General features: G+C 37.3%; 1 protein-coding gene across 5 annotated transcripts in view; it reads right to left on the minus strand.

Annotated features, from left to right (window-relative positions):
* Positions 1–21,854, minus strand: part of ATP2B1 (ATPase plasma membrane Ca2+ transporting 1) — a 128,285-nt gene that overhangs the window by 56,871 nt on the left and 49,560 nt on the right. For all 5 annotated transcript variants that reach the window (XR_003133372.3, XM_025439411.3, XM_025439409.3 and 2 more), the window contains exon 2: positions 12,162–12,586. Coding sequence is in view for 4 of the 5 variants with exons in the window: in XM_025439411.3 (XP_025295196.1) it covers positions 12,162–12,369 (208 nt within the window). In the remaining variant the exon portion in view is untranslated. The remainder of the gene's footprint in view (positions 1–12,161; positions 12,587–21,854) is intronic.

A 21,854-nucleotide genomic window follows, 5' to 3' on the forward strand; every position in this document is an offset into this window, starting at 1 on the left:
GTGAGTCTCCTATTCGGATTCAAGCTCCCTCCTTTTGGTTCAGCTCTCCAATTTTATCTGGGGTCTACTTTTGTGAAGGCATTACCCTTCTTGGTGAGTATTCTTTTGTTTTCTGTACTTTTATTTTGAATAATGGGATCGATCTTCAAGTTCAAAAAGTTAGGCAAGCCACCTTCTGACATACCTGCCTATTTTATGTCTAAAAACTATGGTTCCAGAAGCTGTGAATATCTGTAAAAAATGGTAAAATCTTACTAAAGACAACCTAGAACCACAATGGCTATTATGAGAAATGTTCCAGTTCAGTAAGATCATTTAAGTAGTGAACTTGAAAGCAAGGACTATCAAATTATAAAGAACGGGATACTTTTATTTTTATTGGCATGCAGAAGCCTCCAAACTTCAAAATTCCAAAATAGCTTCACTGAAAGACTTTTTGTAAAAGGCTAATAAAAAAGTGAAGATATAAGAGGTACCTAAAACAAAAGGCTCTAAGATTGACATAATACTCATACTGCCTGCCTCCCTCTTTCTTCGAGTACTCATTCTAGTAATATTCCACCTGAATTGCCTCTCTACTACTCTGATAGACTATTAAACAATTTACCCTTTTAAATAAGACCACTTGATGCTACAGGCAAATTCTCTTCAGGTATCTTTCACTTCTTGGTCAAAGGCCATACTAAGGACTTAGTTAAATAATTTCTTAATTTCTTAAACAGAGAAAATCTAACACTTTAATAATTGGATTAACTCCAGAGATAAGTGGATACATAAAAAGGCAGAAAATAAAATTGGGGGCAACTGAGTGGTTCAGTCGGGTAAGTGTCTGCCTTTGGCTCAGGTCATGATCCCCAGGTGCTGGGATGGCATCCCACATTGGGCTTCCTGCTCAGTGGGGAGCCTTCTCCTCCCTGCTTGCTCGCTCGCTCGTTCTCTCTCTCTCTCTCTCTCTCTCTCGTTATTCCTGTCTCTCTCAAATAAATAGAATCTTAAAAAAGAAAAAAGGGAAAGAAGAGTGGAGGTACTGGTCAGTGCCTGATATGTTTGTTAAGGCACTCTCCCCTATGCTAATTGAGGATTACATTATCCTGGATGGGTCATCAACCTATGACATCACTTCAGATACAACCCAATTCTTTGAGGAATTGAGAGCAACTATCCTTATCTTAACAAATCCCTGTAAAACTAGAAATGCAACTCTATAGAGGCAATTCAAAGTTTGCCCATTTCTTTTTACCAATCCCCAAACCTCCCCTATTAGTCTTTAAAGGCTTGTAACTTTGCATTCCTCCTTGTGTCTCTGAGGTGTGAATGCTAAAGTACAAACTCCAGGGAAGTAATTCTTATCAGAAGAAAAACAAAAGGGGGAAAGGTCATTTAAAACTTAGCTTTAGCCATCTGAGTAGGTTGCCTTAACTTATTCCATCTACCAGAACACTTAGGTCCAACTTTTATACATGAGTAAAGTGGAAACCACGAGGTCTCTGTTTATGTCTATATTTAAGCATGTCTGTATGTGTGTTGTATACATGTATTTTCATGTTGTATATATGTAGCATTTTCTACCTTCAGTAGTATTACAATTAATTTGTAGAAGTTCTACTTAATGGACTCAAATGTGAATTAAGTGTTCTTAGAAATTCTCAAAAATGTATAGAAAGTAACTCAAATGTTTTTCAGGTTCGAATGATTTGGGATAATCTGTGGCAAATAAAAGCTAGCTAAGCTTAAGCGTGGTTCCACTACAACAGGCACATCTTCAGAGTTACCAGCATTAAATGTAGAGATACTTCTACCAGTTTTACTAATCAAATAAATTCATGTTATATCTGATATAAAAGTTGTCAACATGAGTAATAGCTTGGAAAAAATGGTTGACTTTGTCTAATGTCTCATGAAGCTTTTGTGGGTGATCTAAACATAACTGTTAAGAATGAATAAACTAAATAGATGTAAGCAGGATAAAAAGGTTTTTAAGTGAACTTTTCAAATAATTTCCCCCTATTTTTTGGTAACCTGAAACCTTAAAGTTTTGTTAAAGTAAGTGATGAGTTAAGCTAAATTCATTAAAGATACAGATCATTTCCAAATAAGATAAAACACTGAAACATATATTACTGAACATAATATTTTGCTTCATTTTACAGAATTAAAGATAGGAGTCTAATAAACATGTTTAGCTATGCTTAAAAATACTCTGAAACAAATGTTTCTAACAATCATAAAAAAGTGTAAGCCTGCCAATTCACAGAATGGTAATGTAAAGGGCAGTTCACAACTGTTTACTTCTTATTTAGGTTGCTAAGGGTTAAGAATTCTAATTAATATGTGTGCTTAAAGCTACTAGAAATAATAAAGGAAACACCTCCAGATGAAAACAAAATTTGGATGTGGGCTTTTGGTAAAGAAGGTATAAAGAAATAGACCTGCACTTTTGTCAAGGGAAAATTTGTTATAAAGTGAGGCTGGTTATTTAAAAAGAGAAAAGAGGTGGTTATTTGAAAAGAGGAAAAGTATAAAATCTGAATGTAAAAAAGTTGTAGGTTTTTGGAAAAGGAATCTTTGAATGGAGATTTTGATGTGTAGTCAAGCTGGTTAAGATTAAAGTAAATTAATTTAAAATCAGTTTTAGGGTGGCTCAGTTGGTTAAGCATCTGCCTTCAGCTCAAGTCATGATCTAACAGTCCTAAGATAGAGCCCCACATGGGGTTCTCTGCTCAGCAGATAGTCTATTTCTCCCCTCACTCCCTCTCTATGCTCCCTCATCTCTCTCAAATAAATAAAATCTTAAAAAAAAAAAAAAGGTTTAGTATGGGGCACCTAGGTGGCTCAGTGAGTTAAGCATCTGACTTTGACACACAGGTCATGACCGCAGGGTCCTGGGATTGAGGCCTACATGTCATCACCTTCCCCCCACCCCAATTCATCACAGAATCTGCTTATCTCTCTCCCTCTGCTCCTCCCCTCCGCTTGTGCTGGCTCTCTCTCAAATCTTTTTTTTTTAAATGAGCTTTATTATCAAAAGTACAGCGGTATAAAATTAGAATTTGTTTTTTTTCTGATAAAAGAACAATGTTTTCTTACATTATTGATCTGCTCTTAATAAGATATTGTAAAAAAAAAAAAAAGTTTTTCTTTACTTTTAATGTAATCTGCCTAGAAAAAAAAAATGACTGTGTTTTGCCCTCATCGGGTCTTCGATTAAATCAGCTAAGGCTTTTTTTTTTTTTTTTTTTTTTTTAAGATTTATTTATTCATGAGAGAGAGACACAGGAAGAGAGACAGAGACATAGGCAAAGGAAGAAGCAGGCTCCCCAAGGGGAACCCAGTGCGGGACTCCATCCTGGGACTCTGGGATCATCCCCTGAACTGAAGGCAAAAGCTCAATGCTAAGCCACCCAGGCATCCTGAAGCTAAGGCTTTTTACAACTATTTACCCTTTCTGTATTTTCCTGCAAAGTCTTTGTCACTCTGGTTAAATCAATACCTAAGTATTGTTTCAGAGTGACCTATCAACCTAAGTGTTCAAACCTTTCGATATCTTTGACAAACTTCCCAAAAATCAATTCTAAAAGAAGTATGTTGGCCACTTTGCACTAACTTTTTTACAAAGGGCCCCTGGAATATATCAAAGGATTTGTTCTCCTTATAAAGAGGGAGATGTGGGATACCTGGGTGGCACAGCGGTTTAGCACCTGCCTTTGGCCCAGGGAGCGATCCTGGAGACCCGGGATCAAATCCCACGTCGGGCTCCCGGTGCATGGAGCCTGCTTCTCCCTCTGCCTATGTCTCTGCCTCTCTCTCTCTCTGTGACTATCCTAAATAAATAAAAATTTTAAAAAAATTTTTTAAAAAAGAGGGAGATGTGAAACTAATTAGACTTATTTGGTATGTTAAATTATATGGGAAGTATTGTCAAATAGGTGATGTTAAAGCTTCTTAGAATATATTTGTGTGGAAATATGTTATTAATGTAAGCAAAAATAACATGAAATGTCTAAAGACCTCATATGTCCTTATATCACGTCAACACTTAAAATTCTAGCTACTACCTTAAAGCGTATGTCACAAAAATAACCAAATTTCCTTGTCGATTGCCTTATAATGAACCCCCAACAGGTCGTTAGCCATGGCCATTTTTAAATCTTTTAGTCATTTACAGACATTTACTGTTCTACTCTGAGGCTTTTACAAGTGTTCCTGCAACAGTACTTCACCTTCAAAGAGATTCAGAAAGGGAAAGTTCTCTGATAAGTTTATGATAATAAAACTGAACTGGGTAAGAATTTTCAGAACTTCTCAGAATTCTGAATTTTCAGAATTCAGTGGCAAACTGAATTCAAGCAGAACAAGAATTAAAAACATGAGACTGAATGAACTGACGATGATGATCATAATTTTTATGACTTCTTGTTTAAAACATTATTGGTTCTCTAATGTTTTCCTTCTTCGAATTTTAGGAAATCTTTTCTCTCTTAAGCTATCAACAATTTGGTAATGTGCATCTTTGTCAATAAATATAAAATACCTGCTTTTTTTCTCTCCAAATTATCCCTCCAGAATTTGGAAACTCTTAGTTGAGTATTTTTATCTTCATGCCAACTATCTGCATAAATTCAGTAAGAATCTGTTCTCCTTGTATCAGGACTGAAAAACATTGGTCATATTACCAAAGCTTTGACTGGAACATCATATTCGAGAAATATGCATAGATTCAGATAAAGTCAGAGAGTTTTAGGAACGAAGTTTGACTTTAGAGAGCCAATAAAGTTCTTTGAAAGAAAAGTCAATCTGGTACTTTGCTTACAAAATTCCAGCAAAGTCATCTTAAAAAGAGCTTAGATGGCTAATCACTATTTTTGCTGCACTAATGTAAATAATCAGGCAAAGTTTAATGCAAAGAAATAGTTTTATTATAAAAAGGGGGTACTTGCACAGAGAAGAAATTATGTTTACTTTTTTGTCTATATTAAATTCTAATCCTGTTAATTGTCATTGAGTTTCTTTTACATACTTGTAAAATGGACTGGATTCCGAATTCTAGTTTCTTCAAAAACCTGGATACAACTTTCCAAAGTAACATTTCCAATTTTCTCTCACACTTTTGATTTGCAATCAGAGTATGAACAAAGACTGTCCATGAATATACGTGGAAGAGACTATATTATACCAGGTCCTCCTCACTACCCAGATAGCGGCCAAACTCCAGAGAGTTAAACCTTGAATATGTATCTCACAAATGAAGAAGGTTCTATCTGATCCCACACAGACACTGGAGACCTCTAAATCAAACTGATTAGAAAAAGAAGTAGCTAGGGGATTCCTGGGTGGTTCAGTGGTTTAGTGCCTGCCTTCGGCCCAGAGCATGACCCTGGAGACCCAGGATCGAGTCCCACATCAGGCTCCCTGCGTGGAGCCTGCTTCTCCCTTTGCCTGAGTCTCTGCCTCTCTCTCTCTATCACAAATAAATAAATAAATCTTTAAAAAAAAAAAAAAGGAAAGAAAAAGAAGTAGCTGACATAAAAAGGTTGACCACTTACTCCCCTGATGCCGAAGAATCAAGACTTCAAACTTTCATCTATTTCTCCAAGGCCACTGCTAAGGAAGGGTTCACCTTTCACACTGTTGGATTTATCGTGAAAAACTCTTCACTATTAATCATTATCAACTATGATGCCACCTTCATGAGAGTGGTCTGTGCTGGTTATCATTCTCTCTGGGCCTATAAATGCTTCAATAACTGGTGCATAGCAAGGTGAAGTCCTCTTAAGTTATCTGACCACACTCCTAATTTTCCACAAACCAACCAAGGCACCATCTTTGATCAAATTCCCAGTATTTACACCATCAAGTTAGAAGGACCTAGCAGGAGGCTTTCAGGATTCAGGATTCAGAATTCAGAATTCATTTCCTTTAGCAAGGCCATAGTTGCCTGGTTAGGAGTAAATGTAAACAATATGATTAGAAATCTCTCTGTAACTCTTGGAGATATTGCAGAATCAGTAGCCAAGAAAATAGCTTCTCAGAACAGAACCTTAAGAGTCTCTGGATAAAGTTGATAATAGGACAGTCTTTGATTATCTTTTAGCTGAGCAAGGAGGGGTCTGCTCTGTGGCCAATACCACCTGCTGCACCTGGATTATCACTTCTGGGGAAGTTAAAACTCAGTTACATAAGATCATTGAGCAACCCACTTGGCTTAAAAAGCAAGATGACCAGCCAACCTGGAATTTCCTAGTCAGCACTAGGAGATTTGGTGGCGACAGCAGGACCAAAGGAGATTTCCAAGCTCTGGCGACAATGAGAAATATATGAGACAATGACAAATGAGAACTTTCTGAGTTCAGTCTTTCCTGCTATTTCTGAAGGCCATGAAAATAATGTGGCAAAAAGAATGCTAGCACAAGTCTTTGAGATGATCCAATGTTTACAAACTTGACAAGATATGAATTTATGAATGGGAAATGCCTGAGAGCCTCTCCTTCTATCTTCCCCGTTACTCAAACGTGGCCTCCATGGTTTCCATTTGCTACTGAAGTCCCCACTCGCCCATCCCTATATGGGACACGACTCCTGGGAAAGATCCTTCCAAGCACCAAAAGACACAAATAGACAAAAATACTGCAATCAAAAAGAACAACTTGATACTTAATCAGCGATGCTTTCTGAGAAAGATCTTAATCAAATGCGGGAAACATGAAAATGAATCAAGGAAATCTAATTTAAAATGTCGTCCGGAAGCCATGAAGGGAGAGTTCTCATGCACGTAGCACTCTTCTCAACTTACATGACCAGCAGGAAGGAGGAAGATTTCCACATGCCTCAGTAACAACAAACTGTCCACCACTTCGAGCCAGTGAGAAACCACCACAACCTCGAACTCCTGTTCTTCTCTGAAGAAGTTATGTTTAAAACAATCCTTCTCAATTTTCTCCCAGAACTTAATAACGCTACCCTCCCCTACTCTGCCTCCTCAGACTTGTCCGATGGTTTGCTATAGTTTGTTTTTTCTGAGTTGCAATTCCCCTGCTACTCTCAAATAGACTTATCTTTGTTTAACTAAATTACCATTTATTTAAAAGGTTGGCAGTCTCCGAATTATGTGCTTTTGGGGTCTGGATTCACCATTGTGCTAAGTAAGGGGGGAAATAGGCAGGGAGCCTATTTTCATTCTATGAATAGATAATGGCTCAAGAGTATTGTCTATAATATTTGAAAAAGACATAAAATTCAAAATTTTATCAATAGCTTGACGTTTTCTAAGAAAACGTAGCACAACTGCTGTGACTAATAAAATAATGTCTCAATTTGGGAAATGAAGAGGGGAAAATACTGGAATGTTGGAAGGAGAGCTCAACTGAAAATCATGGCTACTACACAGCAAATACTACAGCCTTATCCAGTTCCGTACATATGTCTGCGTGTGTGTGTGTGTGTGTGTGTGTGAGAGAGAGAGAGAGAGAAAGAGAGAGGTGGTGGTAGCAGCCACTCTGACTTCCCTCAATGAAGGCTTCAGGAAAACTTATAGACCTAGAAAGCATGTGAAAATTTATATTTATGTGCATTCTTATTGGGAAAAAAACTATAGTCTCAATTTCAAAGGAGATTCCCCCCACACCCCAATTTATGAACCATTGGTCTAAAGTCAAACTTTCACATTCATTTCCATGGCTCAGGAGCTGTGATGGGCACTAAGTAAGCATTCAAAGGGAAATGAGTCAGTGTGCCTTTCTCTGGCCCTTGCCCTCAAGAAACTCATAGTTTAGTGGGGCAAGCTGACAAGTAACCAGTTAATCATGGCTCGGTGTGCTAAGTATTATGATGGGGGTGATGAGATATTATGAGAATATACAAATGGAACTGGAATCCAAAATTTGGGAGATGGGAGTAGATGAGGAAATTCTAAGGTATCTAACTTGAGATCTTAAGAATGATTATGAGATAGGGTGCCTGGTTGGCTCAGTTGGTAGAGCATGAGACTCGATTTCACGGTCATGAGTTCAAGCCCCACACTGGGTGCAGAGCTACTTAAAAAAATTATAATAAATAAAAATAAGTAAGTGGAGCACCAAGAACCCCACTCGGCTACTCTGCACCTTTGTTCCTAATTTTAAAAAAGTGATTAAGAGATACAGAGTCATAGGAAGGATGAAGTACAGTACCTTAGATGAAGAGATAATAAGAGACTCAAAACAAGAGTGACCTTGGCACAATCATATTTAAGAAAACTGAAAATCCTGCTATGCCTCAAACACTGAAGAGAAGAGTGGGAAAGAAACAAGAGATGCAAGCAGGGATGAGATCCCCAGAAGATTTGTTAACCTAAGTGAGAGGTCAGAATTTCATTTTAAGGCTAATGATAAACCACTGCCAGCTTTAAGTAGGAAAGTGACAGGCAACATACAGGGAGATAGGGAAAAACAGGACAGTTTAAAAGGGAACATACAGGTGGCTTGGCGGGCTCAGTCAGAAGAGTATGCAACTCTTGATCTTGGGGTCATGAGTTTGAACCCCACTTTGAGTGTAGAGATTACTAAAATAAACTTAAAAAAAATAAAAAGGAAATGGGGGCACCTGGGTGATTCAGTGGTTGAGCATCTGCCTTTGGCTCAGGTCATGATCCTGGGGGTCCTGGGATGGAGTCCTACATCAGGCTCCCCACGGGGAACCTGCTTCTCCCTCTGCCTCTCTCTGTCTCTCTCATGAATAAATAAGATCTTTAAAAATAAATAAATAAATAAATAATAATAAAATAAAAAGGAAATATATCTATTGTATTTAAAAAACAAACTAAAAACTCTAAGGTACAGTGCTCCTGGGTGGCTCAGTGGTTGAGCGTCTGTCTCCGGCTCAGGGCATGATCCCAGGGTCCTGGGATCAAGTCCCACATCAGGTTCCCTGGGGGAGCCTGATTCTCCCTCTGCCTATGTCTCTGCCTCTGTGTGTCTCTCATGAGTAAATAAATAAAATTTGAAAAAAAAAAAAAAAAAAGGAAAAAACTCTAAATGCTATGCTACTTCAGACTCTATCATCAGGTACAAGTTTAAGAAATAATATGTAAACAACAAAGTTAGAAGAAGTAGTGTTGCAACTATCTTCAAAAATTTTATAAGCAATGAAAACTAGTAACCTGAACAGGTATTAAATTAAGTGTATAATTCTCTATTACAGTAGCAATAAATCTCTAGGACAAGGTCATGCAGGATTCTCAATAGAAGACTCTCGTTGGTAACTCTATACAAATATTAAAATATACATGGCTGCATATCATTGCGATGGGATTCCTTGCTGAGTGCCTGAAAGCGCTGTGCCAATTTGTATAACCAAGCATACCCATCCGGGTATCAGAGGATTCTTGTGGTAGGCTATAAGTCAACAATGATTCATGCCAGGCAAAGGGCTGACTTTTTTTTTTTTTTTTAACACAGTTAAAATTTATTTCCATGTGTGAATGTTAGTTTTATTATATTACATCATGAAGACCTGGTTAAAGCACACCATTACTAACAGTGTTACTTCAAGGAGTGCAAATATAAACTGCCATCTGAAACATTATGGAGACATTAGTCAGCCAGGGACAATTACTGTTAACTTTACCCTGTTTCCTACTACATAACTCTTTTGTTTCTTTCTACCAGTTTCCTTTTCTTATTCCCTTTGCTTTTTTTCCTCTTACACCTAATTTTAGCAACTACCACTTAAAAGCCTAGAGTCTTACTTATTTTCCTGCCCCTTTACAAGACCATGAAGCCATCCACACTCTTACAGAGAATATCACTCGGTACCTGTCTTCAATTGGCATGCATTCGTTGTCATTCTTTATTTCGTGGATTACTACTGAATGATAAACAGGACAGTATAGAGATATGCATTCTAGAAATCTCATTATTAGACAGTCTTTTCTACCACCCAATATAAAATATAGATACCGACCAAAAGCTAGTTTAAAAATAAAAGGATCAAGAAATAGGATTTATGCTAGGAATGAATAAGGAAGTCAATATAGGAAAACAATGAAGGAAAAAAAAAAAAGGAAAACAATGAAGATAATGGGGGGGAAAAACCACAGGGATAATTGCATACATTTAGGATGTTGCAAGTAAGTAATTCTGTCGTAAAAGTATACTTTCAGATTCTGAGGATTCTAAGATAGGTGCTTGCTCTAATAGATAAAGATGAAACATGAAATGATAAGTCTTGATTTCAGTTAACCTCAAAATTTATACTTCCAATTCTTTTAAGAGTAAAAGATGGAAAAGTTTTTAATATGAAAATCATATCTGGCTCAAAATACTTCTATTGATCAGGAGATATAAAGTAGCCTTCAAATCCAGTTAAAGGGCTACTCTGCTGGAAGACAAGCAGTGAATTAGCAGGCCAAATGGGGAAGCTCACAAATACCATTTCCAGAACAGGGCATATTTTATCTTCTATTTCACTTTTATTTTTTTAAAGATTTTATTTATTTATTCATGATAGACAGGGAGAGAGAGGCAGAGACACAGGCAGAGGGAGAAGCAGGCTCCATGGGCGCTAAACTGCTGAGCCACCCAGGGATCCCCAAGGGCATGTTTTAAAAAGACTAATAGATCATTTCTTTTCACCATGAAATTCCTGCCAACAAGCAATACTATCTGTGAAGACAGAACACAGGTACCTCTCTTTCCATATTCTCAGTTGCATGAACTGAACTTTTGTTAACAGGCAGTGCAACATGGGGGTTAAAAGCATGTTCTCTGTAGCTAGAATGTGAAGGTTTGAATCCCTACTCAGGCACTTAAGAGCTGTGAGACTCTGGGTAAGCCGATTAACCTTTTTGTGTTGTGGATTCCTTGGCTGCAAAAAAGGGGAAGGTTGTTGTGAGGATAAAAGGAGTTAACATTTGTAAGTGCCAGCAACAACAAATCTGGATATGGATACAAGCTTCCTCAAGATTATGCCACCTTAGAAAAATTAATTGCCTACCATTAAAACAATTAAGAATTCAAATACAATTATATATATAAGCAAGTTAAAGAATTTTTAATGTGATTTTAAAAACTGTAACAATTTTGGAAATAACTTTTTGTTATTATTTTAAATTTTATCAGAAGTAGTATGGCATGGCATGAGATGTTCCAAAAAAAAAAAAAAAAAAAAAAACTAAAACATTTTTGGGGGCACCAAGCTTGCTTAGTCAGAAGAGAATGTGACTATTGATCGTGGGGTTGTAGGTTCAAGCCCCACATTGGGTGGAGATTACTTAAAAACAAATAAACTTAAAACAAAAAAGGAAAGAAAGTCATTTCTGCATAATTTCTCTGGAACTCGCTTTGGAATATGTACTAATATACTTTAACTTTTAACAGTAATGATTTCCCATCCTTACTAAAATCACCATTCATCATCATGTATCCTCCTCCCTCCTTTGCAATTTGCAAAAGCCTTTCTGAAACCTCCTAACCGTAATTTTCTATTCAACATGATGAATGTATAAAAGGTCATCTATCTCAAACCATTTCAAAGACCATAATGCAATGAAGTTATAATGACTTTTTCTTTTCTCAAAAAGAAACTTACTGCAAATTGAGAATTATGAAACCAAAGACTTCTTTGAACACAGGGAAATTGAACATAATTCTGAGGCTGAAAATTAGTTTTAATCAAAGGAAATGTCTGCTAGGTATAAAAAAAATGGCATCTAATTTACTCCATTTGCTTTAGGACCTTCTGAACTCATTATTAAAGTTTAGGTTAAAAACAACTTGGTGATCCACTGGCTGTGACAACTATTTCAAACTACCTTATAAAATGAAGGATAAGTGAGCAGGGTTTAATTTCCACTGAATCCCCGGGGGGCTACCTAGCTTGGCTCCATCTTCTATAGTTCCAGTGGAAAAGCAATCTTGTTATTGTAAACAAGCAGCAACAATATGTACAACAATACAAAATACTTCCTCCCACCAACCTAAAATATAAGTATTAATTTGTAATATTATTTCCTGATCTAAAGTTACTTTAATTGAACCAATCTGATAGCTAATCCATTTTAATATCACTAAAATTATGACATAATCATATACTAACCAAGACAATACACAGGTTTATGGTTTATTCATGAGCCAAATTTATAATACTCTCCATAACAAAGAACTAAAAACAAACATAACACAACCTACCTTCATTGGGAGATGTTTTCAACCTGCTGCAAATTCCAGAGACGTCTCCATAGCTTTCTTGTATTTTTCGTAATGCATCTGTAGACCTGAGCTCCATGAGAGCCCGCAGCTCTGCGAGCGTGATTCCAAAGTCTCCGTCATGATTAGCTTCCTTCAAAGAGTTTTTTACTCCACTATATGCAAGTGAGTTGTTTGCCATGTCGCCCATTACAAGTATAATTTATTAAGAGGAAAATGTTTCCCAAAGACTCTAATTTTCACTTGATGTATTTCCAAGATGAAAATCTTTTAAATATGAAATTCTTTCTTAAACCAAACACTCATTGTATGACTTTGTAGAGCAGCATCAACAGCATTTCCCAGAGAAGTATCTTGACCTTTGGCCCATGACTAGTTTCTTCGGATCAATCATGAGATGTACACATCTGTAAGAAAATATTTAAAAGTTAGTAAAATCCCTCTCATAGTATTATGCATGCAAGCATATTTTCTAAGTATCATCTGGTAGCTAATCAAAGTACATCACTTAACTATAAAAATATTTTTAACTGTAGTCTCATGCCTTAGTGTTTTGCATGACAAAAGATCAAAGTATAACTCCTAAACAAAATTGTATTTCAAGATGTTACATCTTACCATTATTAAATGAAACTGCATTTCACATGACTGAATTTTATGTTCCATTCAGTGTCACTGTTATTAATAGTTATCACTCAGCACTTACATTCCAAGCACTATTTCTTTAAATTCATTCTCATTTAATCATCACAATGTAATCCCATGAGATGTTATTACTCCTTACTCTACTGAGAATAAGCTTTAGAGAAAGTGAGGAGTTTCTGCAGAGCTTACAAGTGCCTTTTTAAAAAAAAAAAAAAAAAAAAAAAAAAGGATGAGCTGGGATGTCTCCAAACCCACGTTCCTTCTAATACATGGACCCTTGTCTCCAAACCTTTCATACAATATAGACCCTCAAAGGTCAAAAAACCACAATGAACAATATGCCTGCCTGCAATTCTCCTTGACCACCTGTAACACTAACCTCTTGGCTTTCTAAAACTATCTTCCACCATGATTTCTGTCCTGTATCACCTCAGATCTTCCCTAGACCAGCTATCCCAAGAAATTCTCTACCCCTTATCCCTCTTTATCATTACTCTCTCTTTGCTGGCCTTTAGTATTACCTAAAATTACCCTGTTCCCTTATTTGTCAGGTTTGCCCATTCGTATATCCTGGGTATCTAGAACCATGGCAGACATTTGGTATTTAACCAATAAATGGATGCATTAATTTAATTTTCCCTATAATTCTTTCAAGTTCTCTTTGTACTCTAAGTCACCTAAAGATGAGTGTTCAACTCGTCTCCATCTATGTCCTTTAATCCCCCCCAATGTTAACATGCCCAACACTGGATTCATCTTATTCCCTAAACAGGGAATTCCCTTCCTCAATCACCACTATTCTAATCACCTGGGCTTGAAACCATCAGTTATCTTTGATTCCATCCACTTTAGCTTCAGTCAGTTACTGAGTTAATTCTTCCTTTGAAAAGTTCCTTTTAGGCACCCATGTGGCTCAGTCAGTTGGGCGGTAGTAGTCTTCAGCCCAGATCCTGATCCTGTAGTCTGGGATCCAGGGAGTCTGCTACTCCCACGGCCTTTCACCCCACTCGTGCTCTCTCTCTCTCAAATAAAAAGTTAGATTTTAAAAAGTCCCTTTTATATAACCTGTCTTTCTGATCTTCCAATGCCTCCTCCACAAATTATAATCACTACCCCCCAATGTTCTTTCTCATTCTAATTTCTGCTTTATCCAAAGGTGTGCATTTTGCTGCTACATATAGTTTTTGAAACAGGCATCATGCCACTATACCTAAACTTAGAGGGTGAAAATACAGTCCTACTGCTCACACCTATTTATTAGCACTTAAGCCCAAACTCTACCTATTCAATCTCTCTTCTTCCCCAAATACCTCTCTCCCCCATATTTAATAAAATATTCAATGATTGGGAACTAGTAAAGAATACTGCCAAGTGCAATTAATCTTCATGTATTAAATTGTTATGAGGATTTTGCAAATCATGGTATGTGGTTCTCATACTTCAATATGCATCAAAATCACCTCCAGGGTTTAGATTCAGGAGGATTAGGATGTACTCCATCATTTACTTTTCTAACAAATTCCCAGGTGAGACATGGGCTATCAGTCCAGAGAGCACACTGTGAGAACCAGTGGATAGGAAAATGGGCTAAAAACTCCGAATTCATACCAGGTGGTTGAGGAAAAATTCCTTGCCTTGGGGTTAAATATGCACGGACGGATATGATAGCTACAGATTCCAGGAGACATTTTTTTTTTTCATAGCCTTTTTCCTCCCACTTCACAAATCCTTCTTGCCTGCCCAATTATTACCAATTTTATTCATCTCCGAGGCAAAGTGGGTTCCCTCCTACTCACACATCAATTATTATAATAACCCAACTCCAAAGACTAGAGAGGGTGATTATTTGATTATCTCCTTGAGTTTCCACACTCAAAATTTGCTGGCATCTGAATATCACACCAACCTTAAAATAAGTTATTTGTTGAAGAGATAAAATAAGATTCCTAACTAAATCTGTGTGTTGAGGGCATGCATGTTATCAGTCTCTGGTTTCTTCCAAAAAGAGGACCTTCCTCAGTGGTAGCTTCCTATCCCATCAATTACCACTGAGGTAAAATAAGTTACCTGGCAGATTTTCCAAGAACTGACATATGTAATCTCTTCATCTTTGTGCCTTCTTTTGGGAGCCAGATTTCTGCAAAAACTCATACATTCTGGTCTGAGTTATTAGGGTAGGGGCAGATCCCCAGGTTAAAAAAAAACCTGCTACTGTTCAAAGCATCTGGGTGGGGTAAATAACTGATGTGTTTTAGGTTTGAGTGCAGAGCTTCATTTTTGTTGCACAAAAATCAAATCCTCCATTTCAGCTTCTGTCAATATTAAAACTAATATTTTTATTCTTCTCTGCCAATCGTTGTCTTTTCTCCAGACAGAATGCAAGCAGGAGAAATGGGTGTTCCTGGGTTCTCTTTTTCTCGACAATATGGATACAAAAATAGAGCTAGGATCTGAATTTCTATTTGTGACTCAAAAGCCATGCCTCTACTTTGTCTTCATGTTTTCCTGGGTTCAAAGAGAAACTGTCACAGGTCAAAAAACAGTCAAATAATACCAAATGTACCAATTTATATAATAAAGCAGACTTCAGACATTACAGTGGATATCTGTTATCTGCCAGTGCAGTAGCCTTTCCCCCACTTTTCAGGACTAGTCCCCACTTTTCCTTCAGGGATCTGCCCTTCCCTGACTCTCAATGTAGTCCCTATGAGGTTCCCTCCCACATCCAAACATTCGGGCCACGATGAACCCCGATTGAAGAATGAAGAATGCACGGCCACGATGAACCCGAGCTCCCCCCACCCCCCCCCACCCCCCGCCCCCGGGTTGAATGAATGCGCGTATGACCCAACAGGGGCAAAGGGCAGGAAGGAGGCTTCTGCTGTGACTCTGGGGCAGAGACTTGCCTCTTCTTACTGAATTTAAATCTGAGATGTGGAAAGCCTCTGCGAATGGATCCAAAAGGGAAGGAGAGACAGAGGGAGGAAAGGAGAGGCAAGAAATGTGCCTGTCACTGCTGGATCACTTGAGCCTGCTGGTCAGTGTCAAGTCTGTCCTTTCTTTGATTTTCTTGGTAATTTATCAATAAATTCCCTTCTGGGGTTGAGGTTTCTACCACTTTGCAACAGCTTTTTAAGTACATGATTATCAATTATGTCCAGTTCTCCCACTGTTTAAAGAAAGAGAAATCAAAGCAAAAGCACCAAATGCAAACGAGCCACTTTCCAAAAGTGGACTAGTTGAATTTACAATTACGTACAAGTTATACAGCAGGCTGGTTCTGTATTTCTAGATTGTCTATAGCCTCTTTTACAAGTTTCCTTTCTACTTTCACCCCTCCATCCACTGAAGTAGCAAATTCACAAAAATGCTTAGGACTTTAAAAAAGTTTTGTTTTTTGTTTGTTTGTTACAAAATGACAATCAAGATGGGGACACACTATTTGGAACTGAGATATAACAGAAAGTAGAAGATCTGTTTTTGCTTCTTTGTGTTGCCTAACAGATTCTGATCTTCCATTTGAAAAGTTAAAGAAGAAACTACTATGAGGATGCAGAGGCCCCCAAAGCAGAGGCTGGGAGAGGGGGTATTTTAAAGAAAACACATTGCTACTCTATGGAGGCCTCCTGGTCTACAGAACTTATCCCTGAATCCCTAGATGGCATCTCTGGCCAAGCCACTACTAGTCTTTGGGGGATTACAAAAAAAAAGAAAGAGGTAGTTTAAGACTGGAGTTGGGCAAAAAGTTACATTCTTCAAAAAGGAGGGTAAAATGGATTTCAACTGACACATAAGCTTTACTATGAATGAGCAGGGCCCTTTGAAGAAGACCAAAAAAACCTGTGAGGTCCTACTAAGTAATGAGTGAAGCTCACAAGGAGACAGCTTTGTTAATGACAATTTCAAATCCTTCTTTCAAAAGAAACACTTGTAGATCATGAAATGATTATCTACACTCAACAATGATAACCACAAAAAGCTGCATTATCAGAAAAACTCAAAGAAATACAGGGCAATAGTTAAGTTATGGGATGAAATATGAAGCTGGATGAAACTGAGCACTCTAAAAATATTATATAGTAACATGAGATTCTTGCAGACAAGATACAAAATATATGCCTCCATAACTAAGTGTACTATAACAAAGAGGAACAACCTGCAAGACATTACTAGGTTCCTAATTCTTGACTTCTAAACCATTGTTGGTGATTTACAAACAGAGAAGTGATGTTTCTCTACTCCGCAGACAGCTTGAAGGTAAGTAAGCCAGCAAATGTTAGATGACAGAATTGGGATCCAGATAGGTAGGAATGAGAGGACACATGAATTGTTACAAAATACACTAACTTAATGTTAGTTAACATGATCTAAGTGCTTTCCACTGGGCCCCCGAAGAGAGTATGTTCTTAGGCAACAATGACAGGAGCCTAACACCTATAAAGATGGGTAACAGACTACTCTGCTTCACCTTGGACAAACACACCAGTAATACTGCCGGCTCATTCATAAAATACAGAAACAAATACAGTGCTCACCTCTTTAAATGTGTTAATATATGTAAAACTATTTGAACTTAGCTTGGCACACAGTTAATCATAAACATGTCAGCGATTTCTATTGTTAAGAATATTTGCAGACAATAATCCTGTTCTCAGATGAGGACTGCCCAGCCATTTCAGATAAGGAATGTTTAAAAAAACTAAGATTTCCGGACGCCTGAGTGGCTCAGCGGTTGGGCTCCTGCCTTCAGTTCAGGGCTTACAGCATGATTCTGGGGTCAGGGATCCAATCCCAAGTTGGGCTCCCAGTAAGGAGCCTGATTCTCCCTCTGCCTATGTCTCTGCCTCTCTCTCTATGTGTCTCTCATGAATAAATAAATTTTTAAAACTTAAATAAAGATTTCTAAACCTAGAGGAAAAGAGGATTCTGATGATAGTCTAATATAAAAGAAGCTCTGCTATACAGATAAAACATGATGACTTAATCTAGCAAAAAGATGGATAAATGAATGAAAGGTACCAACTTTTATTTGTATTACACATAACAGGCCCACTAGGCTCTGCATTGGTCTGGTATGAACACCATGAACTGCATACTGTAAAAGAGTTAATAATAAAGAGAATGTTAGGAGTCAGGAAACCAGTACATTGAAGAAATAGAGAAAATTTAGTCCAGGGGAGGAATGTGATAGCAAACTTCAAACATTTGAAGTTTTATAGTGTAGAAAAGGGACCAGATGTATTCATGGCCTCTTGAAGACAGAAATAGAATGAAATGAAATGAAGAAAGCTACAGAGAGGTAGTTTTTGGCTACCAACGTCAAACTCTATAACAAGTCATCAAAAATTGGAATAGGTCTGTAACAGTTAATTTTAAGGAAACAAGACTGGTCACAGGGTACTCAGATACCTGGTTAAACATTATTTCTGTGTGTACCTGGGAGGGTGTTTCTGAAAGAGATTAGCATTTGAATAGGTAGACTAGTAAAGCAGACTGCCTTCCCAGGGTGGGTGGGCTTTGCCCAATCCATACGGGGTCTGAACAGAACAAAATAGGAATGGGAATTCATATCAAGGCGGGCCCACAGAATGAAAATGAGACCACTGGCTTTCTAGCGTCTTTAGTTTGCAAAAGGCAGATAGTGGGACCGCTCAGCCTCCATAAATGTCTGAGAAAACTCCTCATAATAAAGCAAGCACTGTTTGTATATATTTCTGATTGGTTCTGGTTCTCTGGAGAACCCTGACTACTAAAGGGCCCCTGGGTTAAGTGAGAACTCCCTAGCCTTGGAGCTGACCAAGCAAGATACTAAAAGAATTATATGGAAGGATGCTCAATACCTGGAAACAACCCGTACCCTTTGTGTAACAACTCTAATCTTTAAAAATCCATTCTTAATTTAGAAGGTAACTCCACAGGCTAATGCAGTAAGCATGCTTTATACATATACACAACTGACGTCCTGTTCTGCACTCCATTCACCATGGATTCCATTTATCTTTTAAAAATAAAGACTCCTTTTAGGCAGGATTACTTCAAACACAACAAACCCCAGGGGAAAAAATATTTCTTGTGTGTAAAGTATGAAAGATACCATCTAATTTGAAGATCTCCTAATTGCAGTCATAAGTTTAAGGAAAGTCATGTGGATTAATTTCAAGCCTAAATTTAAACAAATTAGTTATAAATCAAAAGTAATGTGTTAGAAGCCAATCCTTTCGCTTAAACTTTCATTAATCTAAAATTTTTTTATATTTTATTTATTTATTTATTTATGATAGTCAGAGAGAGAGAGAGAGAGAGAGAGAGAGAGAGAGAAGCAGAGACACAGGCAGAGGGAGCCTGACGTGGGATTCGATCCCGGGTCTCCAGGATCGCACCCTGGGCCAAAGGCAGGCGCCCAACCGCTGCGCCACCCAGGGATCCCAATCTAAAATATTTTTAAAAGATTGTATTTATTATTTACTTGACAGAGAAGGGGGGGGGGAGTGAATGCGCACAAGTAGACAGAGTGGTAGGGAGAGGGAGAAGCAGGCCCCCAGGCTGAGCAGAGAGCCCTAGAGGGAGCTCAATCCCAGGACCTGGGATCATGACCTGAGCCAAAGGCAGATGCTTAACCTACTGAGCCACCCAGGCTCCCTTAAAATATCCTTTGAATCAACTAGCTACAGGTCCACAAGTAAGCTTAATTGTTTTCAAATCCTTCCCAATGCAGAATGAAGTTTCAAAACATGAAAAAGTTGTAGTACTAAATCTTACTCTTCAATTTTCTAAACTTACATATTTTGTATTTGTAATTACTTCAGAATATGAAGTTAATTTTTATTTCATATATTCTTTCAAAAATTTTTGAACAGTTTTCTTAAGGTATCCACACTGAAAGAGCTCAACAAAATGTCTGGGTTTTCATTTGATATACTACAATAACTTCAGCATGAACTCAAATTTCTATTTACTAACTCTAATAGGTCTCAATACATTTTTAAAAATTAATATTTACAAAGGTTCTTAACTGATTTTATAGGAACACAAATTATGGATCTGAGGTTAAAAAAAAGCTAAAGACGTTATTTTTTTTTCACTTAATAAGAGAATTGTTTAAGCTTCTAAGTCAAATACTGATCATAAACAAGTCTTAAAGCCAACATTCTGTTAAAAAATGGTTACAAAGGAAGAACCATAGAATTTAATGGCCAAAAGTGATGTTGATCAAATCCAATTGCTCATTTTATAGCCACTGAAACCAAACACACATAATCATCTACTTCCAAAAAGAATAAAGATACTTATAATAAAAGAGAGCAAATAAATACTCCCCAGAATCACTAAAAATAGGAGTAAAAAAACAAAACTTAAGTCAAGGGGTAAATCATCACAATATACAGGCTGTAAAGAGGCCACTACCACCTAAATAGCTGGCATTGTACTTCAAAGTGGATCGCCACACCCTAGTTGTTAGGCACAACATGACTGACAAAAAGCTAAAAACTTGCTTTTGACTGCAACCTTTCAAAAAAAGAACACTCAATCTCCATTTTCTTAGTTTCTTTTAGCATAAAGATTAATCCAATTTCTTTTGCAGACAAGTAGTTGTGAGGAGAGGGATAACTAAGCTTTTATAGCTGTTTCTCACTGTGGCTGATTAGCATTTTATTGTCAGCACTATCTTAAATGAAGAAATCTAGCCCAGCACACCCTGCCCCACCCCACCCCATTAGATAATAGCAGTGACCTTCAGACCTCAGGCAGGACAACCTAAAACTCACCACCTTAAATGTCCCTGCAAGGTTCAGCAGTATTAACTACTATAGAAGTAAGCCTAAATTTAGGCCCACTAAACTTAAATTTATTTAAACGCAAAAACCAATGCCTTATTCATCTTTGATCTCCATATCTTACCATGATCATTCAAAATATAGACACTTTCTACAGAAAAAAAAAATTACCCTGATTCACACCCTACAAATGTAAAGTCTTCCAACAATTAAAACAATTTTTAATAGAAGTGATAAAAATGTACTGTAACCTACTAAATATAAAAGCAATGATGTGTAATATCAGATTAATGGCAGAAAGAAGGGATGGCCTACCATCAAGAGGCTGCATATCAAAGAGAAGATACCTCAAGATCATGGAGTCATGTTTCTTTTACAAAATTTTGTTATGCTCAAGTTATATCATTAAAGCACTCCAAAGAACCAAGGGATAACTCAATTTTAACATTCTTAACTCACTTTTTTATTTTTTAAGAGGCTTAAAGAAAGCATACACACTGCACAAAGGAACATAAAGACTATAAAGCCTGTTGAGAAAAGTAATTTATATCAGGTGAATAAAGAATGATACATAAACAGGATTAAATTCACCAAACATGATTTCGGTTTTATAGAACTGATAACACACAGAAAATAAACATTGTCTACAATGTCTGATTTATTAGTCTCACAGGATTCATAAATACCGTCGCTATGTCTGAGATGACTAAAATTAGTCTCACTCCCCTCAGTAAATTACTTACCATCTACCCAGAATCTTCAAGAGGCAGAGACTAAGTACACCACTTGAAGGGCAAGCTACAGCTGCTGCCAGTGATAAATTCAGCACCATCACTTTGGCAAATCTCTCAGGGTGGGCAACAAGTAGATTAGAATAGTGGAGGCACTAATTTGTTCCTCTATTATAGCTTTTATTGCACAGCAGCAATGATTTGTTTACCTCTCTTGTCTTCCCCAATGAACTGTGAACTCAAGGCAGGATTTGTGGTATTTTAATTTTAACCCCTCACACTGTATGGAATACAGTAGGTGCTTAGTGTCTATATTTGATCCTGAAGCTAAAAATCAATTTGAAAAACAGGTTTTATAACAGTAAGCAAGGACAATTTAAATAGAGCAAAACAAAACCTCATAACCCTATGTTTAAAATAATATGCTATGTACGCAGGATTAGTCAAAAGAAAGTCACAGTATTTGAGGAATTTCCAAACCACCTTGATATGTAACACATACAAAAGGTAACTTTTCTTTTCAA

Source organism: Canis lupus, chromosome 15 (genome assembly GCF_003254725.2).
Source record: "Canis lupus dingo isolate Sandy chromosome 15, ASM325472v2, whole genome shotgun sequence".
In the NCBI taxonomy this organism is placed as follows: domain Eukaryota; kingdom Metazoa; phylum Chordata; class Mammalia; order Carnivora; family Canidae; genus Canis; species Canis lupus.